Source organism: Capricornis sumatraensis, chromosome 1 (assembly GCF_032405125.1).
Source record: "Capricornis sumatraensis isolate serow.1 chromosome 1, serow.2, whole genome shotgun sequence".
Classification (NCBI taxonomy): domain Eukaryota; kingdom Metazoa; phylum Chordata; class Mammalia; order Artiodactyla; family Bovidae; genus Capricornis; species Capricornis sumatraensis.
In genome coordinates, this window is record NC_091069.1 from 50,953,395 (window position 1) to 50,980,539 (window position 27,145).

At 42.5% G+C, this 27,145-nt stretch overlaps 1 protein-coding gene across 5 annotated transcripts in view; it reads left to right on the top strand.

The window, feature by feature from the left end:
- CTNNA2 (catenin alpha 2) overlaps positions 1-27,145 on the top strand; it is a 1,217,480-nt gene that overhangs the window by 271,563 nt on the left and 918,772 nt on the right. For all 5 annotated transcript variants that reach the window (XM_068988298.1, XM_068988291.1, XM_068988305.1 and 2 more), the window contains exon 3: positions 16,639-16,805. In XM_068988298.1, the coding sequence (XP_068844399.1) occupies positions 16,639-16,805 (167 nt within the window). The remainder of the gene's footprint in view (positions 1-16,638; positions 16,806-27,145) is intronic.

Consider the following 27,145-nt stretch of genomic DNA (forward strand, 5'->3'; position numbering starts at 1 on the left):
ACAGACCCTTAACTTAGAGCTTCCAGGTTACTAAGATCACAGATGTCTCAGTTCATTAGCCTCAGATTCAAATCCTAGTGTTAAGCTGACCTTGGACAAATTAATAAACCTTATCAAGCTAAGCCATGATTTTATAATCTTTGAAATGAAGATAATGTTGTTCACCTCATTGTGAGATCATAAATGTAAAGTGTTTAACATTATGCCCAGTACATAGTATTCTATAAATAGCTATTATTGCTTTTTGCATCATAGTATACAAAATTGGAAGGAGTTCTTGGGATCATTTAGTCATGTAGTCTTAATTTGTAGAGAAGAGGGCAGAGAAGGCAATGGCACCCCACTCCAGTACTCTTGCCTGGAAAATCCCACGGATGGAGGAGCCTGGTAGGCTGCAGTCCATGGGGTTGCTAAGGGGTGGACACGACTTCACTTTCACTTTCACTTTTCACTTTCATGCATTGGAGAAGGAAATGGCACCCCACTCCAGTGTTCTTGCCTGGAGAATCCCAGGGACGGGGGAGCCTGGTGGGCTGCGGTGTATGAGGTCGCACAGAGTTGGACATGACTGAAGCGACTTAGCAGCAGCAGTAGTGAAGAGGAAGATGAGTGAAAGGTAACTGGAAGTGAGGAGGCAACAGTAATTAACATTGAACAGATCCACACAGAGTTGGACAAAATAGATTTTCACAGTGCTTCCATTTTTGGACATGATCTCTAGTTGCATCTGTTGATTATTGAAAATATTAGGTTTGGAGATTCACAAATGTGATTGTAGTGTGTAGCACATGAAGCAGAAGCAGCCTTAGGCTAACTCTATAAATGTTTGCATCTTCTGGTTTTGCCAGCTCTCTGTGCCAAAGCTTAACTAAAGTATTTAAATAAGGCACACTCGGTGGGCATCTATGTTTGCGTGTCCTCGTGCATTTATACCTGAAAAGGTTCTTTAGCATGGAATTGTGTGAAGCTAATAAATGGGTGTGTTAAAAATCATTGAACCCACACTGTTATGAAGATTAAATATAGCTGATTGCTCTTTGTTTATATAGGGCCTCCTATAAAGGATGCACGGTTGAGTCATACAGGCCTTTGTCTCTGCCCAGCCCTGGACAAGTGTGACTAGATGGTGAACTCTGTGTGTGCTTGGCTGCCATTGCCCCCTGTCCAATGTGCCAGGTTGCCTGCTTCTTATTTCATAGCCTTGAATACCATCCGGCAGTGGCTTAGAATTTTGCTTTTTATGTCTGGGTTTGCTTAGTAATGCTTCCATTCTCTGTCTCATAAAATAAATTCTTCACATCTATAGGTTCTTTGACGTTTCCTTCCCCAGTTTTTCCTGCACACTCTTTGTGGTGGGAAAAGCTACTTGTTGTTCAGAGTAGGAATTGAAAATGAACTCCTGTTCATTGTTCAAAATCAGTTCCCATACTTATCACAAATCAGACACCTCCCAGTGGTGCCCCACAGCAATTGCTGGTTCATCCTTCCGTCTTCATACTATGTAAATGATGTGAGAATTAAACAACCTTGTGTATTTGCTTTAAAAATCCATATTACTGTATTAATCTTTAGTATGCTGCCATACCGAGTGAAATACTAATGTCAACATGACCAGAATATTCTATTCCTATAGGCAGATCTACAGGAGAGGTTAAATTATACTCCCAGTGTGAGTTGATTAATTTGTAGTGAAAAATATATTTACCAAGGAACTGGGCACCTGCATTCACTGGCCAGTACATACAGTGTAATTTATCACCATTTTCCCATTAACTTTGAAGGAAATAACCACTAGGGAGCACAGAATGGGGCTCCCTTTGCTTCAGAGCAGCCTGCAAATGCAGGAAGACCCTGGGACTGGCAAGAGGATCTGAGAATGTGTCCACAAAAAAAGAGTAATCACAAAACCTGGGAATTCAGGGAAAAGAGTATATTTAGTTGAAATTTTTCAGTATAACAGTTGGAACCTTATCTTTTGTAGGAAACAGTGTTCTGGGAATGTAAGAAAAAATTTTTGAGAATATTATTTAAAAGATTAACTAGCAAATTAAAAAAATAATTTGTCTTATGTTTCCTGACAACTTGGAGATCCTACATTATTCTACCAGTGGAAGGAGAAAAAAAGTTAATATTCATTGACTTCCTATAATCTTCATCCTTTCATCTCTCTTTCTGTATTTATCTTCAATTTCATGAAACTAGTGTGATCAGATGGGATCTCTTTCCTTTGGAAATACTAGTTGAAAAATGAATTCAGTTCCGTTCAGTTCAGTTGCTCAGTTGTGTTCAACTCTGCAGTCCCACGGACTGCAGCACGCCAGGCTTCCCTGTCCATCACCAATTCCCGGAGCTTGAGTCCTAGTCGCCTCAGACCCACTTTTCATTTAGAGTTTGAATTTAAGAGATTAGAGGCACCCTGAAATGTTTCTGTCCCCCAAGACCTGCTCAATATAGGGCTGAAAGTGAAAGTCGCTGAGTCCTGTCTGACTCTTTGCAACCCCATGGACGTTATAGTCCTTGGAATTCTCTAGGCCAGAATACTGGAGCAGGTAGCCTTTCCCTTCTCCAGGGGAATCTTCCCAACCCAGAGATTGAACTCAGGTCTCTCACATCGCAGCCGATCTTTACCAGCTGAGCCACAAAGGAAACAAATATAGGGCTGAGAAGCTGACTAATGATGAAGAGTATATGTGTCCATGTCATTCTCACCCACACTCTTTGGTTTTAGAAATCTAACAGTGATTTGGAGGAGAAGAGAAGTCATTGATGTGTGGCTGTTCTGCCATCTCTCAGAGTCATGGCTAAAAGCTATACTCTGCAGGGATAAAACGTGAAAAACTTAACCTTTCTCTCTAGATATAGGTATAGATACATGTGCACATATACATACATAGTTTTTGACCATGCTTCCTTATTATAATAGCTGACTAAGCATCCTCTACATACTCATGAATCCCAGCTCCCCAAAATGTGACTTCTTCTGTCTAGAATTCCCAAATGCCTGATCAGGGGGTGTTTCTCTACAGATGTTCTACAGATGATCTTTATTAGTGACTCTGTCAGAAAGATTAGAAGGCTAGTAAGGAGAGGGCAGGAATTGTGACTTCATCTTGAATATCCAGAACCTAGCAAATAGTGACCACCTAGCTTAATAAATGCTTATTGAATGAATAAAAGGATGAATGAAATGATTTATGACTCTTTCTACACTTTGCATGTTTACAGATATGCTCATGTATTCACCCTTACAAACTTAAGGATCTCCCAGGAAAGAATACTGAAGTGTACCGGGGTCCAGCCCTGGTGGATCCAGGGAATTCGCAGCAGGAACGGCGTTGGCGAGGAAAAACTTATTTATTTAGAGATATAAGATTAGATTAGGAAGAAATAGTGTAGTAGGAAAATTTAAGCGGAGAAAAAGAGGCTGAATAACTTGGCTTACGGGGAAAACGAATAAAACTCCAGACAAGGAATTTGCACCATCTATGATAGGCCACCGGTGTCCGTTTGAATATCAGAGAGTGCCCCGCCTTGGGCTCTCTCTCTTACGGATCTTAGAAGCCGGGACAAATAAGTAAACATGATGAGCCTCCCTGCTCTAGATGGGAATTTAGCCGGAAAAAGAAAAGAACGACATGGGGAAGCCCAGAATCGGTGCAAGACTCCAAAAACTATTTTTCAAAATCAGCTTATATACCCCAAGATGTACCTAAAGAAATAGAGTTATGCAGGGGCAGCAGTCCTGACCCTCATTGAGACAAGCCTTTCTTTTTGCATACCCTCCCATATACAAAAGGTCTCAGGTGGTTTACATTATCTTCTGGCCAAGAGGCTTGTTAACATTTTTATGGCTCCCTTCCTGGATAATTGTCTATCAACCAGAAAACTCCTTTTCCCTGGAAGTGTTTTTTCTTTACTCTGCATCACCCTCAAAGTACTAAATAAAGTTACATTCCTGTAGAACAAAGGTGCAGTGGGTTATAATAAAGAAAGTACTTAACTCAAAGATCTAATGTTGCTAATACCAGGTCTACTACCTGTTTTTCTATATACCAACTATATCTAAAAATAGAGGACATGAAAATTTGGCAGCAAGTATTGGCTCAACAGATGAAACCTTTAATCAGTCCTATTCTAATGATTTTGACTCCTTAAATGTAGGAAGCCCCTATATTCCTAGGATGTTTTAAGCTTCCTGTGCCTCCCGCAGTCAGGAGGCCTCAAACAACCACATGCGCAGCTGTACGAGTCCTGCAGGCAGGCTAAAAAGCCATCAGAGGGGTTTTTGGATTGAAACACTCGTATTATGCCCAGGAGATTTATTATCTAAAAGCTCTAATTTTTTCCAGAAAAAGGTGGTGGGGGGACAGTCCCCTGTTAATGACAGAAGAATAGGTGGAAAGCATAACACAGTAAAGCAGGCAGATTCTGGTTTTGGGGGGTGGATGCTCAGGAATTTCCAGGGGGAATCCCTGAAGCTGATCACGTCCTTGCGTTTTGTCAGGCTTCCTTCTGCATGACCTTGTCACGGGTGGGATTCCTCATGCTGGCTCCCAGCAGAAGTGGGTTGCCATTTCCTTCTGCAGGGACCCTTCTCAACCAAGGGACTAAATCCCCATCTCCTGCATTGCAGGCTGTCTGTTGCTTCACAGGCAGAATCTCTACCAACTGCCACCAGAGAAGCCCTGTACAGACTGGACGGTTACTCTCTAACCCTCCAACTTTCCCTTACCCTTAAAACTGCATGCCACCCTGTTGGGACATTTTTCCCTCTCAAGGTTTATGTTTGTTATAACCTTATTTCACTTATGTTAAAATGTACTTTTGAGCTGGAAGGAGAGAAGGCAGTCTGAGATATGCATTGACCCACATGAAAAGCTATTGATCACCGAAGTGAAGAAAGCTTTGATAGCGCATTTTGGCAGTCTGTCTTTTTGAATTTAGGATTTTGAATTATCTTAAATCAATTTCGTTCATGCCTGTTGCCAGATCCTCCCACTGAACAAATATATTTTTGTTAGCTGGGCTTTGTTATCATTGATATCCTGATGTTGATTTAGATGTGGTCCTTCTGTGAGCTCTCTTAATGTAGGAGGCAGAGTGATGGTGACAAGGAAGCCTCTAGTCACGTGGCTGTAATAAAGAAGACACATGGCTATAATCACATTTAAGAATCTGCTATTTCTCTATTATGACTGGAAAATCAATGGCAGTTCAGAAAATAAAGCATAGACTATGCCATTTAAATCCTAGAATCCAATCATTCGTGTTTTGTTGGTTTTTTTTTCCCCATCCTCCAACTAGTGAAGAAAATCAGTCTTCTCCATGAGATATTTTAAAAATATAACTTAATTAAGCTGTAATTTTAAAGCAGCATTTACCATGTTCATGATAGCAATTACTTGGGACACTTTTTTGTTTTGTTTCTAATTTTGAAATGTGTGGTAGAGTTTTCTATCCTCAGTCAACTTTTCTCATTATAAGAATTGTTCCTGTGCTTTGTTTAGTCAAATACTACTTTAGAAAAAGTTAAGTTGACTTGTTATTTTAGAGTAGAACAGTTTCAAATACGGCTTATTCATCTGCAGCCTCTAAAATTCAAATTATATAATGTGCTTCCTTTATACTTCCCTTTCTGTGTGTTTATATCTAAGCTGATTGAAGTCAGTGATACAAGTATTTAATGAGAAACCATCAGTTTAGTTCAGTTCAGTCGCTCAGTCATGTCTGACTATTTGCAACACCATGAATTACAGCATGCCAGGCCTCCTGTCCATCACCAACTCCCGGAGTTCACTCAAACTCATGTCCATCGAGTTGGTGATGCCATCCAGCCATCTCATCCTCTGTCATCTCCTTCTCCTCCTGTCCCCAATCCCTCCCAGCATCAGAGTCTTTTCCAATGAGTCAACTCTTCGCATGAGGTGGCAAAAGTATTGTAGTTTCAGCTTTAGCATCAGTCCTTCCAAAGAACACCCAGGGTTGATCTCCTTCAGAATGGACTGGTTGGATCTCCTTGCAGTCCAAGGGACTCTCAAGAGTCTTCTCCAACACCACAGTTCAAAAGCATCAATTCTTCGGCACTCAGCTTTCTTCACAGTCCAACTCTCATATCCATACATGATTACTGGAAAAACCATAGCCTTGACTAGATGGACCTTTGTGGGCAAAGTAACATCTCTGCTTTTGAATAGGCTATCTAGGATGGTCATAACTTTTCTTGCTTCTATCACCAGTCACTTCCACAGGTGGGTATTGCTTTTGCTTTGGCTCCATCCCTTCATTCTTTCTGGAGTTATTTCTCCACTGATCTCAGTAGCATATTGGGCACCTACTGACCTGGGGAGTTCCTCTTTCAGTATCCTATCATTTTGCCTTTTCATACTGTTCATGGGGTTCTCAAGGCAAGAATACCAAAATGGTTTGCCATTCCCTTCTCCAGTGGACCACATTCTGTCAGACCTCTCCACCATGACCCACCCATCTTGGGTGGCCCCACATGACATGGCTGTTTTATTGAGTTAGACAAGGCTGTGGTCCTAGTGTGATTAGATTGACTAGTTTTCTGTGATTATGGTTTCAGTGTGTCTGCCCTCTGATGCCCTTTCGCAACACCTACCTGGGTTTCTTTTACCTTGGACGTGGGGTATCTCTTCACAGCTGCTCCAGCAAAGCACAGCTGCTGCTCCTTACCTTGGATGATGGGTATCTCCTCCTGACCTTGAACGTGGAGTAGCTCCTCTCGGCCCTCTTGTGCATAGGAACTTACAAATATAGTTGCATCTGATCGTAGAATCAAGACATCCAAACTGTTATAAAAAGATTTATATAGATTAAGTTATAAGTTATATGGACTAACTACACAGTTGCAAATCTATGAAACCATACAAAAATAGTTTTTCAAGGAAAAAGATTATTTTGGTAAATTGTAGCAAGTTTATGAGTCAGGACACCCAGCTTCTGGTCTGAACTCTGCCATTAATTGGCTGTGTGACTTTGGGTGAGCCATATAAGTTTCTTGATACTTGTTTTTTTCTGCTCTGAAATTAAGAAGTTGGACTCCACCAATGAGCTCACATTTAATATCTATCAAATATAGGTAGTAATTTAGATCATGAAATAGATCAGAGTGGTGTGTGCGTGTTCAGTCGCATCCGACTCTTTGCAACCGCATGGACTATAGCCTGTCAGGCTCCTCTTTACATTAAATTTCCCAGGTAAGAATACTGGAGTGAGTTGCCACTTCCTTCTCCAGTGACTTGTCAATTGTTATCTGTCTTATCATTTGTTTTCACAACATGCCAGAAACCAGATTTGTTCCTTCCAAAGCTAATTGACAGTGCCTTTTATGTTTACTCTATTAACTTGCATAAAAGTTTGTATAAAAGCAAACCAATCATCCCAATTTGAATGATTAGTTAGTATATACTTAACATTTGGAAAACTAAGGGGAGTTGTTTGTTCACTTCTTTATGCAAGCTGTCATTTTCATAATCTAGATGCAGTGTTAATTCTTAGGCAATGGCTGATGTGTGTTTTGATATTTCATTTCTCCATGATGGACATTGCAAAAAATTTTCTCAAGATTTATAGATTTGGAAAGAGGACTAGATTTTTCTGTGTGGTTCAGAAGAACATAGTGAAGACCAAAATAATTGAAGAAAAAAATTTAGCAGTTAGATGTCTTTCAAATTGGACTGGTTTCTTAGGGAGGCAGAAGGTCCTGTCTTTTAGGTCATTCCTGCTAAGATTTAGGTTGCATGATGTCCTCCAATATACTCTTAAATTCTTGAATTGGGACATTAAGTCCCCACCCCACCACCACCTTCCTATTCTGCCTTTTTAAGAAAAGTAAAAGAAAAACAGTATGTTAATAAGTTAAGTGGGCCTTAGGTAGCATTACTACAAAGAAAGCTAGTGGAGGTGATGGACTTCCAGCTGAGCTATTGAAAATCCTGAAAGATGATGCTGTTAAAGTGCTGCACTCAATATGCCAGCAAATTTGGAAAACTCAGCAACGGCCACAGGACTGGAAAAGTTCAGTTTTCATTCTAATCCCAAATAAAGGTAATGCCAAAGAATGTTCAAACTGCCACACAGTTATGCTAACTTTACATGCTAACAAGGTCATACTCAAAAACCCTTCAAGCCAGCTTCAACAGTACGTATACTGAGAACTCCCAGACCTCAAGCTGGATATAGAAAAGGCAGAGGAACCAGAGATCAAATTGTCAACATCTGCTGGATCGTAGAAAAAGCAAGGGAAATGCAGAAAAGACCTGCTTCATTGACTGCACTAATGCCTTCGACTGCATGGATCACAGCAAACTGTGGAAAATTCTTAAAGAGATGGAATACCAGACCACCTTACCTGTGTCCTGAGAAACCTGTTTGAAGGTCAAGAAACAACAATTAGAACCAGACATGGAACAATGGAGTGGCTCCAAATTAGGAAAGGAGTACGCCAAATTAGGAAAGGAGTTTTGTCACCCTGCTATTTAAATGCTATGCAGAGTACATCATGCATATGCCAGGCTGGATGAAGCACAAGCTGGAATCAAGTTTGCCAGGAGAAATATCAACAACCTCAAATATATAGATAATTTCCCTCTAATGGCAGAAAGAGAGGAGGTACTAAAGAGCCTCTTGAGGGTGAAAAAGGAGAGTGAAAAGGCTGGCTTAAAGCTCAACATTCAAGAAAACTAAGATCATGTATCCGGTACCACCATTTCATGGCAAATAAATGGGCAGAAAGTGAAAACAGTGACAGATTTTTCATTTTCTTGGCCTCCAAAATCACTGCAGATGGTGATTGCAGCCACGGAATTAAAAGACACTTGCTCTTTGGAAGAAAAGCTATGACAAACCTAGATAGCATATTTAAAAGCTGAGACATCACTTTGCCAAAAAAGGTCATATACTCAAAGCTATGGTTTTTCCAGTATCATGTATGGATGTGAGAGTTAAAACAATGAAGGCCAAGCACCAAAAACTGATATTGTTGAACTGTGGTGCTGGTGAAGACACTTTTGAGAGTCCCTTGGACAGGAAGTCAACCAGTCAATTCTAAAGGAAACCAACTCTGAATATTCATTGGAAGGACTGATGCTGAAGCTGAAGCTCCAATAATTTGATAACCTGATGCAAAGAGCCAAATTATTGGAAAAAAACCCTGATGCTGGGAAAGAATGAGGGCAGGAAGAGAAGTGAGTGACGGAGGATGAGATGGATGGTGTCACTGACTCAATGGATATGAGTTTGAGCAAACTCTGGGAGATGGCGAAGGACAAGGAATCTTGATGTGCTGCATTCCTTGGGGTTGCAAAGAGTTGGACATTACTTAGTGATTGAACAACAGCAGTCTTATTTAGCAAGAATAGACCTGTGTCTTGTATATTTTCATGTTGGAATGGTGAGCCTACCGTTTTCATTCAGGGTTAGATGGTAGCATTTTTTATAATAATATCATTTCTACTGTATAGTCAGGATGCATGTTGTGGTATTGTTTTTCCTTCCTCATCACATTAAAAGATGTTTTTGAACTTACATGTCAACTAACAAGTACTATGTATCAGTCTACTGGCATCTCAGTGGATTTTGATTTGTAATCATGGTTGTAGGACAATAAAGACACTGATCAAAGGAAACATTGATTGACAATATAAAGAAGTCATCAGTATTCTACTTATAGAGAAATTTGCCTTATATAGAGAGGGTTATTGAAATTTGGGATTTATAAAAGATTTATTGCATGCTTATTTGGTTTACTTACATTAGTTTTGTTTGCTTACAATAGGTTTTGTTTACTTACAACAGGTTTAGTTTAATTATACATTTTAATAGTGCAGTTATTTCAAAACACTGTCACTGCACAATGATATTTAAATTGACCATGTTTATCAATTTCCTTTCTTTACTTTATAAAAATATTTAATGATACTGAATTCAGGGTTGATTTTCTGAACTCCATTTTTCTTTTAAGCCTAGCACATCACTATTTACTGTTTTCAAGAGTATAGTCCTCTACTGCATTTGGGCAAAAGAGTAATCACCATTTTTTGGACTGTGACTCTTGCTTTACAGGAGCCTTGCAACATTCCCATTTCCCCCAGTTGGGTAGCATAAGAAGCAAAACAAGCACCAGTTTGAAAACTGAGCACCAGTACCATCTTTGAGAGTCACAGGAGGGTGTATAGTCTGCCTCAATGTAATATAATTTTATCAGGCAGACGTTTTCTTGCTTGTATATTACTGTGCGCACAAGCAGTGAAATCAGCCACAGAAGGCACTTCCAAATCTTTAACCAGGAGTTTACCAACTATTCTTGTTTTATTGGAGAGGATCACAGTGAGAGTGGTAGCTATGGTATTAATGAGTTATTGTGGTGGTTCTTCAGTCACTAAGTTGTGTCCCACTTTTTGAAACCCCAAGAACTGCAGCACACCAGGTTTCCCTGTCCTTCAGTATCTCCGGAATTTGCTCAAACTCATGTCCGTTGAGTTGGTGATGCCATCCATCTAACCATCTCATCCTCCGTTGCTCCTTCTCCTCTTGCCCTCAATCTTTCCCAGCATCAGGGTCTTTTCCAAGAAGTAGGCTCTTTGCATCAGATGGTCAAAGTACTGGAGCTTCAGCTTCAGCATCAGTCTTTCCAGTGAATATTCAGGGTTGATATCCTTTAGGATTGATGGTTTGATCTCCTTGCTATTCAATAATGAGTTAGTGCCCATTACTGGTAAGGTCTTAGGCTGGGTGCTTTGAATGGATTATCTTTAATGACAGTCTTACAAGGTAGCTATTATTATTTTCACCCCTGTTTTACAGCTGAGGGGACTAAAACACAGAAGTTGAATAATTGCTGATCTTACAAATTTTGGAATGGTTGGAGAGATGTCAGAATGTGACCTTAGTCTTTGTTACTTTAAAGACCCAGATGGTGCTAGTGGTAAAGAATCTGCCTGCAAGCATGTGAAGGGAGAGAGAGAGAGAGATTCTCTTCTAATTCATGACTTAATATATATAAAGCTTTTAGAATATTGCTTACAAAATAGCCCTTTATATAGAAGCACTGTATTTATATTAATTACTATTTCCCCTAAGTCGCTTATTTGAAGATGTTATTTTTTTCTTCTTTACAGCAGGTAGTAGTGGCTTTAGAGGACCAGAAGCTTGATCATAGAAGCCCGGCATTGACCTTAGGTCTATAATCAAGTTAATGAACTTGAATACAAGAGTGTATATAAAAGAAACAGGCAGCTCTGGTGCCCTCCCCTAATTGCTCCCTTCCTGCTCCTACACACACATGCTATTTCTCAGCTAAATATTTTAGTTGTATAGAATAAGCAGTTCCCAAGTGAATAGCTGATTTTATTCTGATAAACTCTCTTATCATTTTGTAATATAGATTTCCGTTTTCTTTTAGTAATCCTAAAACCACAGAGATGTAAAATGAATTAAATTTATAGCTGACTTCAGTTTGCCTATCCTTTGAAACCTTTAAAAACATGAACTCATTTGTATCTGCTTCAACTGTGTTTTTAGTTTTAATTTAGATTGGATTAAATGGTCTATTATTTATTTGAGGATAATCTCAGAATTTAGCATGGCATTTCCATTTGCAGAGTCACATTTACGAATGTGGATCTCTTCCTGTCTCTTGTCTCTGGGTCTCATTTTTTCTCTCATGGACATCTCTCTAGCTCCTCCCAGGAGGACCTGCTGGGGCGCCCACACTGGTTAGCTCTGCCTGAAAGCTCCATACTACTGAGTGTTATCCCCTGGGCTTTGAGACAGTATTTCTGGCCAGTCAGCATCTGGATGAAGTGAGTTGTTATAGAAAAGAGACTGGGGAACCAAACGATGGTCACATCCCAGGTCACATCTGAGTCCTTGGCACAGCCTCCATGTGTGGATTCTTGACTTTATACAGAAAAGAATTCAAGAGTGAGCCATAGTAAAGAGAAAGAAGGTCTGCTTAGGGAGGAAACATAGACAGAATGTGGGCCATCTCAGACTGAAAAAGAGGAACGAGAGGCCCCAGGATATGGGATTGTCAGTTTTTATAGGGGTGGGTAACTTCACAGACTAAGTGGGCTTCCCAGGTGGAGCTTGTGGCTCCACTGGTGAAGAATCCGCCTGCAATGAAGGAGACCTGGGTTTGATCCCTGGGTTGGGAGGATCCCCTGGAGAAGGGAAAGGCTACCCACTCCTGTATTCTGGCCTGGAGAATTCCATGGACTGTATAGTCCATGGAGTTGCAAACAGTCAGACATGACTGAGCTAGCATGCAATGCAATTTCATAGGCTAATGAGTAGGAAGAGAATTCCATTGTTTTGGGAAAGAGTGGGACTTTCCAGAAATTGGGCCACCACCCACTTTTGATGTTTTCTGGTCATCCTTGGAATCTTTAGGATTCCCAGGTGACTCAATGGGTAAAGAACCTGCCTGTGCCAGGAAGATCCCCTGGAGGAGGGCATGGCAATCCACTCCAGTATTCTTGCATGGATAATCCCATGGACAGAGGAGCCTGGCAAACTGTGGTCCATAGTGTCGGAAAGAGTCAGACAGGACTGACGCGACTGAGCATGCATGTTAGAACCATCCACTGGGGCCCTGGAGTGTGTTTCAGTGAGGCTTAAGGTCAAGTAGAAGTTGAATCGGCCATTGGACCTAGTTGGCTCTAATCAGTTTATGCTGTGTCCTCTGGATATGTTATCCTTTTAAATGTTGTACTCTGCCCCTTCCTGTTTCATGGTCACTCTCTGTATGAAAATCAGTTTAATTAGCCATGTTTACTCCACAAGCTGGAAGGAGGTGTGACTCTCCTATTAGGACCCTTTCTTTTTTATTGAGAAGACCCCTGCCTGAATAGTCCACTCTTACCCAAGTGATGGCTCGTAGCAATTTAACCTGAAAAATTTGAAATCAACAGTGTAGCTCCCTAGGGGTCACCTGCAGAAAAGAATTTCTCCCTTCCTTGAATAAGTGGATCCCTTCCAGCAGCAATTGATTTATCCGTTAACAGTACCGTTTGCACTTGTGTCTAGTTTTTAGGGTGACCCTCTCAACATTTCAGTAGACTCACCTTGGTATATAATCTTTTTTTCTGGCTGCACTCTACAGAGTGAGAATGAAGTAGCTTTCTCCCCACCACACAGATACCTGCTTAGTCTTTTTTTAGGGACAAGGAATAGGCCTAGAGTATATTTCTCTAAGCCTGTGGACCATTGGATTGAATGTTTATCTCTTCACTTGATCTTAGCCAAAAGGCAGAAAAGCAATGAATATGCATCTCTTAATTGCCAGCCTCTACCTTAAAGTTTATTTAGGCCTCTAGAGCCATCAGTTCAGTTCAGTTCAGTTGCTCAGTCATACCTGACTCTTTGCAACCCCATGAATCGCAGAACGCCAGGCCTCTCTGTTCATCACCAACTCCCAGAGTTTACTCAAACTCATGTCCATCGAGTCGGCGATGCCATCCAGCCATCTCTTCCTCTATCGTCCCCTTCTCCTCCTGCCCCAATCCCTCCCAGCATCAGGGTCTTTTCCAATGAGTCAACTCTTCGCACAGAGAAGGCAATGGCACCCCACTCCAGTACTCTTGCCTGGAAAATCCCATGGACGGAGGAGCCTGGTAGGCTGCAGTCCATAGGGTCACTAAACAGTCAGACACGACTGAGTGACTTCACTTTCACTTTTCACTTTCATGCACTGGAGAAGGAAATGGCAACCCACTCCAGTGTTCTTGCCTGGAGAACCCCAGGGACCGGGGAGCCTGGTGGGCTGCTGTCTGTGGGGTCGCACAGAGTTGGACACGACTGAAGCGACTTAGCAGCAGCAGCAACTCTTCGCATGAGGTGGCCAAAGTATTGGAGTTTCAGCTTTAGTGTCAGTCCTTCCAATGAACACCCGGGACTAATTTCCTTTAGAATGGACTGGTTGGATCTCCTTGCAGTCCAAGGGACTCTCAAGAGTCTTCTCCAACACCACAGTTCAAAAGCATCAATTCTTCGGCGCCATACATCTTGACAATTCACCAGTATCATAATAAAATATTTTTAATCTTCTCCCATGGTGTTGTTGTATTTCAAGCTATTTGTGCCTAGACATAAAGACTAAGCTGTGCAACTGTGTCATATACATATCATAGATGGTAGCCGCTTTAAAAGATCCAGCCACACAGTATATTTCCTTACACACCCACATTTCCTAAGTACAAAAAGGAGGGTTTAAATAACTACAACATTGAGGGAATTGTATTATCTTTTGATCTGCCTGTTAAATGATGAGAGGGAGTGAAATGAAAGTCGCTCAGTCGTGTCTGACTCTTTGTGACCCCATGGGCTATACAGTCCATGGAATTCTCTAGGCCATAATACTGGAGTGGGTAACAGTTCCCTTCACCAGGGGATCTTCCCAACCCAGGGATTGAACCCAGGTCTCCTGCATTGCAGGCGGATTCTTTACCAGCTGAGTCACAAGGGAAGCCCAAGAATACTGGAGTTGGTAGCTGTTTCCTTCTCCAGGGGATCTTCCTGACCCAAGAATCCATCCAGGGTCTCCTGCATTGCAGGCGATTATTTACTGACTGAGCTGTCAGGGAAGCTCTAAAATTATGAGAAGTGTATCTTATTTTTCCTCATATCTTGGGATAAATGCTAGGAGGCATAGATTTTCATTGAAATAATTGACTATTTAAATGAGCTTAGTTTTGATGAACAGATGATGATTAATCATTTTGTAAATAAAATATTGACCGAATTGTGTCATGCTAAGTTGAATCATTGGTCATATGAACTCTTCTGGCTTATCAAAACCTTGGTCGCCCTGTGTATGCTCCGCTGTGTAAAGCTCCATTATGGTTTTCCTAGTTCTCTGTACCATGGGTAGATATCCACACCAGGAACATGGGCCCGTCTCATGTAGTTAATGACCTCCCTGTGTTTCCCGCTCCGGGAGTCCCTTTGTGCAAATATGTTCCAGCCCATCGTGGTGGGTCTGTATTCACCACTACCTGCAACTGCTCAATGGTTTCCGCCCGTATCGCATGTGTGTGCTCAGTCAGGTCCTGCTCTTTGGGACCCTAGACTGTATACGGTCAGGCTCCCCTGACCGTGGAATTTTCCAGGCAAGAAAACTGGAGTGGGTTGCCATTTCCTCCTCCAGGGAATCTTCCCGATCCAGGGATCAAACTTTCATCTGCATATCCTGCATTGCAGGTGAATACCTTACTTTTGAGCCATCAGGGAAACCCTTCCATACATAATTAATCCCCAAATCCGTTGATTCTCTCCATTGTCTCTTCATGTTTCCCTTCATCATCTCATTGATACAGATCTTATCTCTGGATCTCATTCCTATTTTTCTGGTCTCTGTCCTCATCTGCTCTCTCAGATTGTAAAACTGCATTTGCCTGTTTTCTCTGCACAAGTCTTGACCCCTCCAGCTTATTTTACATAATGTGGCCAAAATAAAAATCTGTGAAGTCATCTCCTCCTGAGGCCACAGTCCAAATCTCTTGCCCAGTGTCCCAGGCCCTGACGCCTCTCTTGCCTACAGCCCTCACTCACTGTGACCTTCAGGTGATTGCATTTCCGTGGGCTCAGCGCCCTCCTCCAAATTCTGGAGCCTCCTGGTGTTCACGCTGCCTTAGGCGCCTTGCCCACCTTCATCTTTCAGGTGAACACATCTTGGCTTTTCAAAGGCCATCAGCATTGACAGCTTTTCCCCCAGCCTCACCCTAAATGAGTTAATCACTTCCTCCTCCTTTTTTGCCTTCATTCTTAGTCATATGTCTGTGATGGCATGTAATCTCTGTATTTTAAGTATGTATTTACAATGTGTGTCCTGGTTAGACTGTGAACTCCCTGGGGCCAGGGTGTTCTTAGTCACCTTCACATTTCCAGACTCTGGCAGAGAATTTTTACCAGTATGTGCCTAATAAATATTTGCTGAATTGGTTCAGTTGTCTCATAAATGTTCTCTGTATCACAGAATGACATCCACTTGCCAATGCAGGAGACTTGGGTTAGATCCCTGGGGTCGGGAAGATCCCCTGGAGGTGGGCATGGCAACCTACTCCAGTATTCTTGCCTGGAGAGTCCGACAGAGGAGCCTGACGGGCTTGTATCCCTGGGGTCGCAAAGAGTCGGACACAACTGAGTGACTGAGCATGCATGCACAGACTATCTCTAGTCTGTTATTGTCTCTTTAACTCAATTAAGAGAACAGAGTTCATTAGGTCAAAGTCTTTAGTTTCATTCCCCTCTGGAGCTGTTAGCTTTATTCTTCAGCTGTCAGAAACCAACTAGCCTCGTAAATACCACTGGTTTCAAGGGACTTGGAGAGTGAGAATGATTCAGGTCGGGCAAATTCATCTCAACTCTTAGACAAACTGAATCAAATATATTCCTTATTGATTCTAGAAACATAATTTCACACGTGGGTCTTGTTCACAGCACCTGTCTGGGGGCACTGAGGGGTCTGACTTGAAAATCTCAACTTCACTGAGGGAACTGGTACCACCTGGCCAGGGTGGTTTTGCAGTGAGAGCTCTGATTACCCCTCCACAGATCTTTGTGACTGCCGGCCTCTGAGCTTCCTGTCTACCCACGTGTGTCTCCGTGTCTGTCTTCCAGGTGAGACCATGCGCATCGCTTCTTCAGAGTTTGCGGATGACCCCTGCTCGTCGGTGAAGCGCGGCACCATGGTGCGGGCGGCACGGGCTCTGCTATCTGCTGTGACCCGCTTGCTCATCCTGGCAGACATGGCGGACGTCATGAGGCTTTTGTCTCATCTGAAAATTGTACGTATGTAGAACTTATCAAAATACGCTTTATGTGGGTGGTGGTGTTGACCGGGGGTAGCACCGTGCTGACCTGGACTGACAATGTGTCACCGTATACAGGGTTACTTGGTTACTCACCCAAGTGGTATGCCCTTTATTTTTCTAATACTCAATTTATACTCAATAATATATTTTTCAAAGATACAGATTATTCACTTGAATTGTCTTCTCTCAAAACATGGAGTTTAAATCTCCCCTTATTTCCTGGAGTACAAAACTGTGCATCTTTCAGGCTGCAGAGGCCTCGTGTGAGGTGCCCACCTTGGTCTTGTCTTGAGATTCAGAGCAGTGCTGGCCCCTGTAGTAATTCAGGCCAGGCCAGCCCTTCTAGGGGTTCCCTGGTGGCACAGTGGTAAAGAACCTGCCTGCCAGTGTGGAAGACACAGGAGACTGGTGTTCGATCCCTGGGTCAGGAAGTTCCCCTGGGGGAGGAAAAGGCAATCCACTCCAGTATCCTTGCCTGGACGATTCCGTGGGCAGAGGAGCCTGGCGGGCTACAGTCTGTGGGGCTGCAGAGTTGGACATGACTGAGTGATGGGACACACGGAGCTCTTCTAGGCAGCTGGCCACTTGACCACCTCTGCCCACCTTAATATAGATCCTGCTACATTCTATTTTGTTAACTGCTCTATCGTTGCCCTTTTATAGAATTACGTACTTTGACCCTCCCTTAGTCTGGCAATAAGAAGAAGCCACTGTTTACAAGTCAGTCTTGCAGCATCAGTCTTCATCTCACACACCTGGACTGGGTCTCTGGGTGCACGTGTGCCCCACCAACCCCATCATGTCCCTTGCTTGTCAGGATTCCTTGGTTCCAGTTAAGCCTCCTGTTTCTTAATGGAAGTGGACACATGCCCTGGTCACAAATTTTTCAGGGTCATGTGCAGCCCTCGCAGCCCATGACTTCTAGACTTGGCTCTCTTTCCTAGTTGCTGACTGGTGTCTGGTCCCTCCTGGATAATTCTACTCTTTGATGACTGAACAGTTACTTAGGAGCATGGCTTCTGCCTGAAGGATCTCTATCCCATGCCTGCTGTGGCTTTCATTCTGGACTGTTGGCAACAACCCTGCACTAACCTCAGGGTCCTCACGTGATGGGATGTGAACCATGGACTTTTGTTTTTGGGGAACCAACCTATTGCTGGCTTAGTTCCTCCAGGTCTTACCATTCTTGGCCTATCACTTTCGCTCAACTTCTTATATTCTTTGCCCATTAAGATGAACAATGAGGGGGCAGGTGAGATAGGAAGTGAAAAATGTCAACCTGCTCTTACCTCACTTTCCATCTCATATTTGTCCAGTAGGGGAGTTCACTGAGAAATTTCCAAAAGCACAAATGTTCTATGTCAAAAATTCTTAGGCAGAGCCTTACTTGGGCTGGCCCCGAGAAAGGAGTCAAGATTTCCAAGTTTTGTATAAATTCTGCAATGTCACGAAAGGCCTCCAATTCCAGCATTCCCAACATGGGCCTCGTGGTCATGAAGCAGGTGCCGCTCGCTCTCCATGGTTCCTGTGCAGGCGCCTGAGGAGCCAGGGGACACAGAGCAGAACCTGCTTGGGAATTTTCTCCCACAGAGTGTGTGCCTGCTAAGTCGCTTCAAGAGTAGCCAACTATAGACCCTATAGACCACCATAGCCCATCAGGCTCCTTTGTCCATGGGATTCTCCAGGCAAGAATATTGGAGTGGGTTGCCGTGCCCTCCTCCAGGGGATCTTCCCGACCCAGGGATCACACCCACCTCTCTTGTGTCTACCTCATTAGTCAGTGGGTTCTTTTCTGCTAGCACCGCCTGGGAAGCCCCCAGAGAGTAGGCCTCAGAAACCAGGGAAGGCTCTTGCAAGTTGGATGAGGCGAGCAATAAGCAGAGAGACTACCTGTTTCAGAGGATATTGAGGGGCAGTGTAACATCATGCTCAACCTTTTGGCCGCTGGAGTCAGACAGCCTAGGTGTAATCATGTTTGGTGTCCACTTGCCAGCCTGTCATAACCCACCATGTAAAACCTTCATAAGCATAGAGAACAGATTGGTGGGTGCCAAGGCAGGGGGTACTTAGAGGAGGGACCGAGTGGAGGCTGGGGTTAGCAGATGTAAGCTTTTATATAGAGAATGAATAAACAAGGTCCTACTAGATGGCACAGAGAACTATATTCAATGTCATATGATAAACTATAATGGAAAAGAATATAAAGAAAGATGTACAACTGAATCCCTTTGCTGTACAGCAGTAACAACATTATAAATCAACTGTATTTCAATAAATATGTGTATAAAGTGGAAGTGAAAGTCGCTCAGTCATGTCCAACTCTTTGCAACCCCATGAACTATACAGCATAGTCCATGGAATTCTCCAGGCCAGAATATTGGAATGGATAGCCTTTCCCTTCTCCAGGGGATCTTCCCAATGCAGGGACTGAAGCCAGGTCTCCCTCATTGCAGGCAGATTCTTTATCAGCTAAGCCACCTGGGAAGCCCAAGAATAGTGGAGTGGGTAGCCTATCCCTTCTCTAGATCTTCCCGACCCGGGAATTGAACCAGGGTCTCCTGCATTGCAGGCGGATTCTTTACCAACTGAGCTATTTAGGAAGCCCATGTGAATATATAATGTAAAAACTAAAACCTCGGGTTTCAGACACCTCATCTGTTGATATGAGGGCTAATGACAGTGCAGCCCTCGAAGCCGCAGGGAGCTCTCAACAGGGAAATTCCCATGATGCATTTATCAGAGTCTTGTGCAAAGTAAGTGTCTGGTCAGTGGCACCTGTCACCGTTGTCAGATTCCACAACCACTCTCAGGCCACAGTACTGGCTGTTATTCCTGCAGCCCCACCTGAGTTATGTGCACCTTTTAGGCTATAGATGACTTTGTTCTCAAGCGTGTTGAAGAAAAAGTTTTCTTATCTTTGTCTTACAACCTGCCTAGTCTTCAGAAGCCACATTGTAAGAAAAATCTTTCCCCAGAGGGACCGTCTTCTTTTCCAAGGAGAACAGGACTGGACCTAAGGAAATTAACTTTACATCTTATATGTTAGCGTTCTCTCTGCTGGAATTCCCAGGTGGTTCAGTGGTAAAAAACCTGCCTGCCAGTGCAGGGGATGCAGGAGACATGGGTTTGATTCCTGGCTTGGGAGGATCCCCTGGAGGAGGGTCCACTCCAGTATTCTTTCCTGGAGAATCTCATGGACAGAGGAGCCTGGCAGGCTACAATCCGTGGAGTCGCAAAGGGTTGAACAAGACTGAACACGCATGCATGCACGTTCTATGGAAAGCCATTTCTGCCCCTTCTGGGGAGTGATGAAAGCTAAAAAAAATACTCTCCCTGAACGGCCCACACGTGGCTGGTGCTCATGAAGCCTGGGTCTGTAGAGTGCTGCATGGCACCAGTTGATGCCTGGAATACTGCTTTTTATCCGTCTGTTTTGACAAGTGCTGTCGCTGGTAGTATCACACTGTAGCCTGTCCTAATGTAGAGTCAATTATATCCTCTTCCCGACACAGCAGGAAAAAAAAAAAAAGATTTAGCACAAAATATGGAAAGGTCAACCCAGCAATATTAAGTAGTCCTGTCAGACTGTCAGCAATAAAATTAAAAATGATTGTAAGACTAAATAACACATTTGTTGTACTCAGAGTATAACCTCTGCAGGGGACAGTAGTGGTGGAATGGTGCCCTCTTGTGGTGTCCTTGGGGAACTGCAGATTCTGGTGTTCTCACTGAGTCCATCAGGTTGTCATATGATGGGAGTAGTGCTCCAACCAGGAAAAAAGACAATGTGTCAACAATTAATTGCAAATAGACATAGTATACAATTCTACTTAGCATTTTTGTTTTTTCCATAGCAGCACATCCTCTCATAAACAGATTTGTCTGCTAGCATCTATTTATTTGTTTTTAACTTAAGATGAGGATCTTCCCAGGTGTCTAAGTGGTAAAGAGGTGAGGTGAGGTGAAGTTGCTCAGTCGTGTCTGACTCTTTGCGATGAACACACCTGCAAATGCAGGAGACACAGAAGATTGGGTTTGATCCCTGGGTTGAGAAGATCTCCTAGAGAAGGAAAAGGCAACCCATTCCAGTATTCTTGTCTGGGAAATCTTCATGGACAGAGGAGCCTGGTGGGCTGCAGTCCATGGAATCGCAGAGAGTCGGACATGACTGAGCAGCTGACACACGTGAGGTGAAGGAGATATCATTACCTGTTTTGATGGAGCAAGTTAGAAATGGTCATTTATACTGTTATCAAGGTTTCTTTCCAATAAAGGTGAATTTCTTTACCAATGGATGATAGAACATAGATGGGCAACAGGATATCAGATGATTCCTAATGATAATAAAGGAGTAAGCTGATTTTCTGTTGGATCTGAAGATTAATTAATACACCATAGGGAGTCCTGTAGCTTCCTGCCATGTTAACTACTGCATAGCTATTTTACCTTTGAGCATTACAGATAATATTTTACTTTTTATCTTTTAGGCCATGTGCCAAAACTTTATTGCTGTTCTTTCTAGATATTGATTTATTTTCTTGTTTCTGAGTAACTTACAGGAACATGGACAGAATTGCCTTCTTATCAGAAACATATTTCCATGTTTTTGCATCAATAATTCACTGAGTAGATGAAGGAGAGTCCATTTATTCTCCTAAAATGCCTGCCTTCATTTTCTGTTCCTCACCCTGTAGGTAATTGTTGGCAAATTGAGTAATCCTGAGTAAATCGTTCAAATCAAGTAAAGAATTGGGAATTCTACAGAGACTGTGTGATTTGGCAGAGTATAGGTTTTTGCATTCTGCTACCTTAAAATTACATTTGTAAACTTAAGTTTTTATGCTGGTATAGTTCATCTTTTCATATAACCGGGCCTCCCTGGTGGCACTAATGATAAAGAACCTGCCTGCCAATGAAGGAGACATCAGAAACACGGGTTCAATCCCTGGGTCAAAAAGATCCTCTGGAGGAGGGCCTGGCAACCCTCTCCAGTATTCTTGCCTGGAGAGTCCCATGGACAGAGGAGCCTGGCGGGCTACAGTCCATGGGGTTGCAAAGAGTCAGACATGACTGTGAAGCAGCTTAGCACACACACATAGATATTCTAACTGCTCATATGAAGCTAGTTGCTTTATTTTGTAAGTATTCATGTGTGCTTTAATGTTGAGCTCTCTTGAATATATTTTATTAAAGATTCGATAGGGCTGTCCAAGGTTTTTGCTGCTGTAGTTATTTTAAATTCAAGAAGTTACTGATGAAATAGTGAGTGACATATAGTTCAAAGCTGAGTTATCGCCAAAGTGGGAATTTGATATTCCTGAGTGAAGCTAAAAGAATCATTTGCACATCAGACATCATTAAAAACTACTGAATTATAATCACTTGCATTGTTGAAGTTGCTGGTGAGTGATTCCCTGCAGACACCTGGTATATCCTGTAATCAGTTGACATTGTCAGTGTGTTAGGCTGAGACGTGACACTTCACACTTTGAAAGGAGTTTCGCATTTCAATCAGTGATCGAGAAGAGCGATATTTATTTTCCCTAGTCTCCGAATGAATGTAATCAGATTCTATTGTTCGGTTCTTGGCATTGGTGATGACATTACACACAGACTCACCTAGACATGAGTATGTTAGAGAAAACAATCACTTTTTTCTGTACTCAAGCTGACTCCTGGAATAATGATGTTCTCAATTGTCTCAGAACTTCTCCCTGGAAAGCCAACAGCAACATAGACTACACAACCCTTTAGTCAACTTCTCAGAAAATTCAGGCTATCTTTGAGACTACCAGGGGCCGAATATAACGCTGTTGCCCAGTTGTTTGGGGGGTAGGTTTAACATTACCTATACTTTTTGTAACATTAGCTTTAAATGGACAAGAGAATCCCCAGTAACATTATTTCTCAATAGTCTTATGTTTCCCTCTGCAGTTCTCATATGGTTTAAATTTTTCTGATGATAGTATGGTTGATTTACAATGTTGCATTAATTTCTGCTGCACATAATGTGGCTCTTATATTTGAATAACAGCAAGCAATTAGTATAAAATATCCTGTCTCTAATTATAAATGTAAAAATTACTGCCCATATTCTTAGCATACCTTTTTCATCAGAGCTGTCATAGCATTAACTTCATATAGCTGGGTTGTTTAGAATTTATCTATTTATTCAGTTATCCTTTCAAGATACTTATTGGATGCCTACTGTGTGCAGAACACTGTGCTACAATACATAACTTCCAAGGTAAATAAGACTCAGCTCCTGCCTTTAAAACTTCATAGGCTGGTAATGGGGGAGACATTAAGAAAAAGTACAGTGCATGCTGGGAAAATGGTGCATATTGCTAAGGTCTCATCTGGAAGGAAAATACAGTAATTAGGAAGTTTTCCATTTTTAGATAACATAAACCCAACCCAACTTAGTCTTTCAGAAAGGAAATATATTGACTCACCTAACTGAAAATCCAAAGGCAGTTGGCTTCAGGCAGAGCTTGATCAAGGTACAAACAAGGACCAGTGACAAGGACCAGTTTCTATGTTTTCTCAGGGAGAACACTCTTCTCTGTAGGCTCTTTTCTCATGATCTCAAGGTAGCTAAAAACCATTCTCACGATTACATGCTCCTAGACTAGAGATAGCAAAAAAGAAAAAATTATCTTCCTAGAAGCTCAAATAAAGGTTCCACAAGCTTGTTGGTTCTGTCCGCCTCTAAATCAGATACATATCTCTGAGTTAATTATTTAGAGGGGAAATGGGATGTGCTGATTTCTGAGTTTGGTCAACACTGTCCCTCTCCCTCACCACACCTACAAGACAAGGATGAGATCAGTTCAACCAAATGTATTGTTGGGGAATTCAGGATAATATGAAGAAGGGCAATGTGGTTGGGAAAGACAGGACTTAGGAATGGGTCTCAGTAAACAGAATGAGATTTGTGTTTTCCTAAATCAGTTGCTTGAACCAGATTGAACAGGCTGGGGTCACAAGCCCAAGCTTGAAGCTGAGAGCTAGGAGTTGAGGGTGTGGAAAGAACCTGTGAAGAGTGAAAAAGTGTCAGTCGCTCAGTCATGTCTGACTGCTTGTGAACCCATGGACTGTAGCCCATCAGGCTTCTCTGTCGATGAAATTCTCCAGGCAAGAATACCGGAGTGCATTGCCATTTCCTTCTCCAGGGTATCTTCCTAACCCAGGCATCAAACCAGGGTCTCCTGCATTGCAGGCAGATTCTTTACCATCTGGACCACCAGGGAACCCCCTGGAAAGAGGTTGGCCCACATCAGAGAGTAGAGGAGGTGTCATTCTGTCCAGTAGTGAGAGTGAAGCTACACAGTAATTTGAGCACGGAAAGTTTAACGTGAAGAGTTATTAGCTCTGATAAGAGTAACAAGGGCTTGACTAGGAAGAATGGAGTATAGGAATGGTGGATGGAAAGAGCCCTTGAGAGAGAGCCCACCCACACCAGGGCCAGGATCCAGATGTTCCTGGATCACTGGATTATAGAAGGGATACTGAGGTGCCACACAAGCCAATGGAACTTGCTAGAAATCTGCCCTTTAGGGAGTCAAGAAAAAAACTGCTCATGAAGAGATGTCTTTCTGGAGACACTCCACTACAGAATCACCCCTGGAGGCACCTGGTGTTGGAGGAGCTGCCTCTGCTGCTGCCTCTGTCCAGGGAGCCCTCCAGGACCAGCAAACAAAACCCCTTCCTCCTCTGTCCCCTGTCTGGCATACTCTCCCTACAAAACTTGACAAAGGAATAATTATTAAAGGGCTCAGCTGTGTGTTCACAGAGCAGGCAGAAAGCATGAATTGGGGTTTGATAACCAGCCCAAGAAGAGAGTGGTTTACTGCTCATAGCTGAGGTGTTCTTGCATAAGAGGGGAGATGGATTCAGGTGGGGCAAAAAGTTTTACCTACATAGAGCTTCACAAACCAATGACAGAACAAAGGCATGAGAGTAAGGCAAAATTTTGGAGTATTCACAAGAATAGGGTTGATTTGTAGTTGGAGCAGAGAGGGTTAGGTGGGAGGGGCAGTCAGAGAGAGATGTAGGGTGGGGAGCCTCTTGATTATCATAGTTAGTTTGGAATCTACCAAAATTGAAGGCAAGAGGAGAAGGGGGTGGCAGAAGATGAGATGGTTGGATGGCATCACCAACTCAATGAACGTGAGTTTGAGCAAGCTCTGGGAGATGGTGAGGGACAGGGAAGCCTGGCATGCTGCAGTCCATGGAGTCACAAGGAGTCGGATATGGCTTAGTGACTGAACAACAAATTTATTTAGATTCTGTTTATAGATTATGGGGAGCAACTGAGTAGTCCTATACAATAAAATCAAATTCCTGATTTAGACAAATACTTTTGGTGGCAGTATGGAGAAGGAATTAGAAGGGTGAGCCCAATCAAGTGAGACAGATTGAGAGCTGTTTTACACGGCCCAGGCCAGTGAATGAAAGGAAAGCTGAGTGCAGACAGTGGCTGTGTGAACTGTAAGGGGGTAGATTTTACAGAAACTAAAGAGGCAGAAGCACTAGAACCTGGAGACTGATCAGGTGGGGAAGGACCCTTAAAGAGTCTTCATTGTCAGCTGATCAGGACGATCCAGACCCAGACTCCAGCAGCTTTATGAACCCATCCTTTCTGGGCAAGTGAGGTGGCCCAGCTCAGGAGTTCAAACTATGTGTTCTGGAGCAAAGTACCAGATTACCTCACGTTTGCTATGAGACCTCTCAGGCTGGCTGCGTCACCCCTCTGGCCGGAGTTCTTTGTAAAGCAGAAACAAGAGAAATATTAACTTCAAAGACCTATTTGGGGGGACAAAATGAGATACATGTAAACCATTTGGAACATTGTCTGGTGCATCAATAAGTAATCAGTGAAACTTGCTATTGTCATTTTTCTTGCACAAGCTGAAAGTAACTTTGGAAACGTGTCAAGCTGTATTATTGTTGTGTTTTGTAAACCATGGCATATTATGAATCAGTGACACTAGCATTTAATCATTCTTGCTTTCTGATGAAATCATTTTCTTCACTTGCTCACAAGGAAACAGAAAATTTAATCAAGAAGGCAGCTTATCTTTAGGAGGCAGAGAGATAAAGTATGATGATGCTGAGATATTAATGTCAAACCAGATTATATGATTTAACAAGTAGTTAAATATAGAATTCTATATTTGTGTATTCATTGACTTGGCCAACTCCCATTTCCAAGCAATTTAGGTTGGTGCAAAAGTCATTGCAGTTTTGCATTGTTGAACTTTGCCATTTGATATTGAAATATATTCTTAAATAAATGTGGTTATGTTGAAATGGACCAGAAGGCTGTGTTCCTTACCACTGCACCATGTTGTCTGCATGCCTTCTGCCTGTAGAAACTTAGTCAAAGAATAAGTTTAATCAGAGAAATGAGAAATGTTGAAAGGATGTCAAAAGAGACTAAATAATAATTTAGTCATTATGCATAGTCAAGTACCTTCTCAAGGTTCTTTCTCAAGGGCTATAGATAATATTCTGAGCCATATCCTGTGAGCTGTCTAATAGATACCAATCCCCAGTGGAGAAGTTAACTATAGACAGACTGTACCCAGGACTTCAGTTCAGTTCAGTTAAGTTGCTCAGTCGTGTCTGACTCTTTGAAACCCCATGGACCACAGCACACCAGGCCTCCCTATCCATCACCAGCTCCCAGAGTTTATCCAAACTCATGTCCATTGGGTTGGTGATGCCATCCAGCCATTTCATCCTCTGTCGTCCTTCTCCTCCTGCCCTCAATCTTTCCCTGCATCAGGGTCTTTTCAGATGATCAGCTCTTCTTACATCAGATGGCTAAAGTATTGGAGTTTCAGCTTTAGCATCATTCCTTCCAATGAACTCTCAGGACTGATCTCCTAATAGGATGGGCTGGTTGGACCTCTTTGCAGTCCAAGTGACTCTCAAGAGTCTTCTCCAACACCACAGTTCAAAAGTATCAATTCTTTGGTGTTCAACTTTCTTTAGAGTCCAATTCTCATGTCCATACATGACTACTGGAAAAACCATAGCCTTGACTAGATGGACCTTTGTTGGCAAAGTAATGTCTCTGCTTTTGAATAAGCTGTCTAGGTTGGTCATACTGTTCCTTCCAAGGAGTAAGCATCTTTTAATTTCATGGCTGCAGTCATCATCTGCAGTGATTTTGGAGCCCCAAAAATTAAAGTCAGCCACCATTTCCCCATCTATTTGCCGTGAAGTGATGTGACCGGATGCCATGATCTTAGTTTTCTGAATGTTGAACTTTAAGCCAACTTTTTCACTCTCTTGCTTCACTT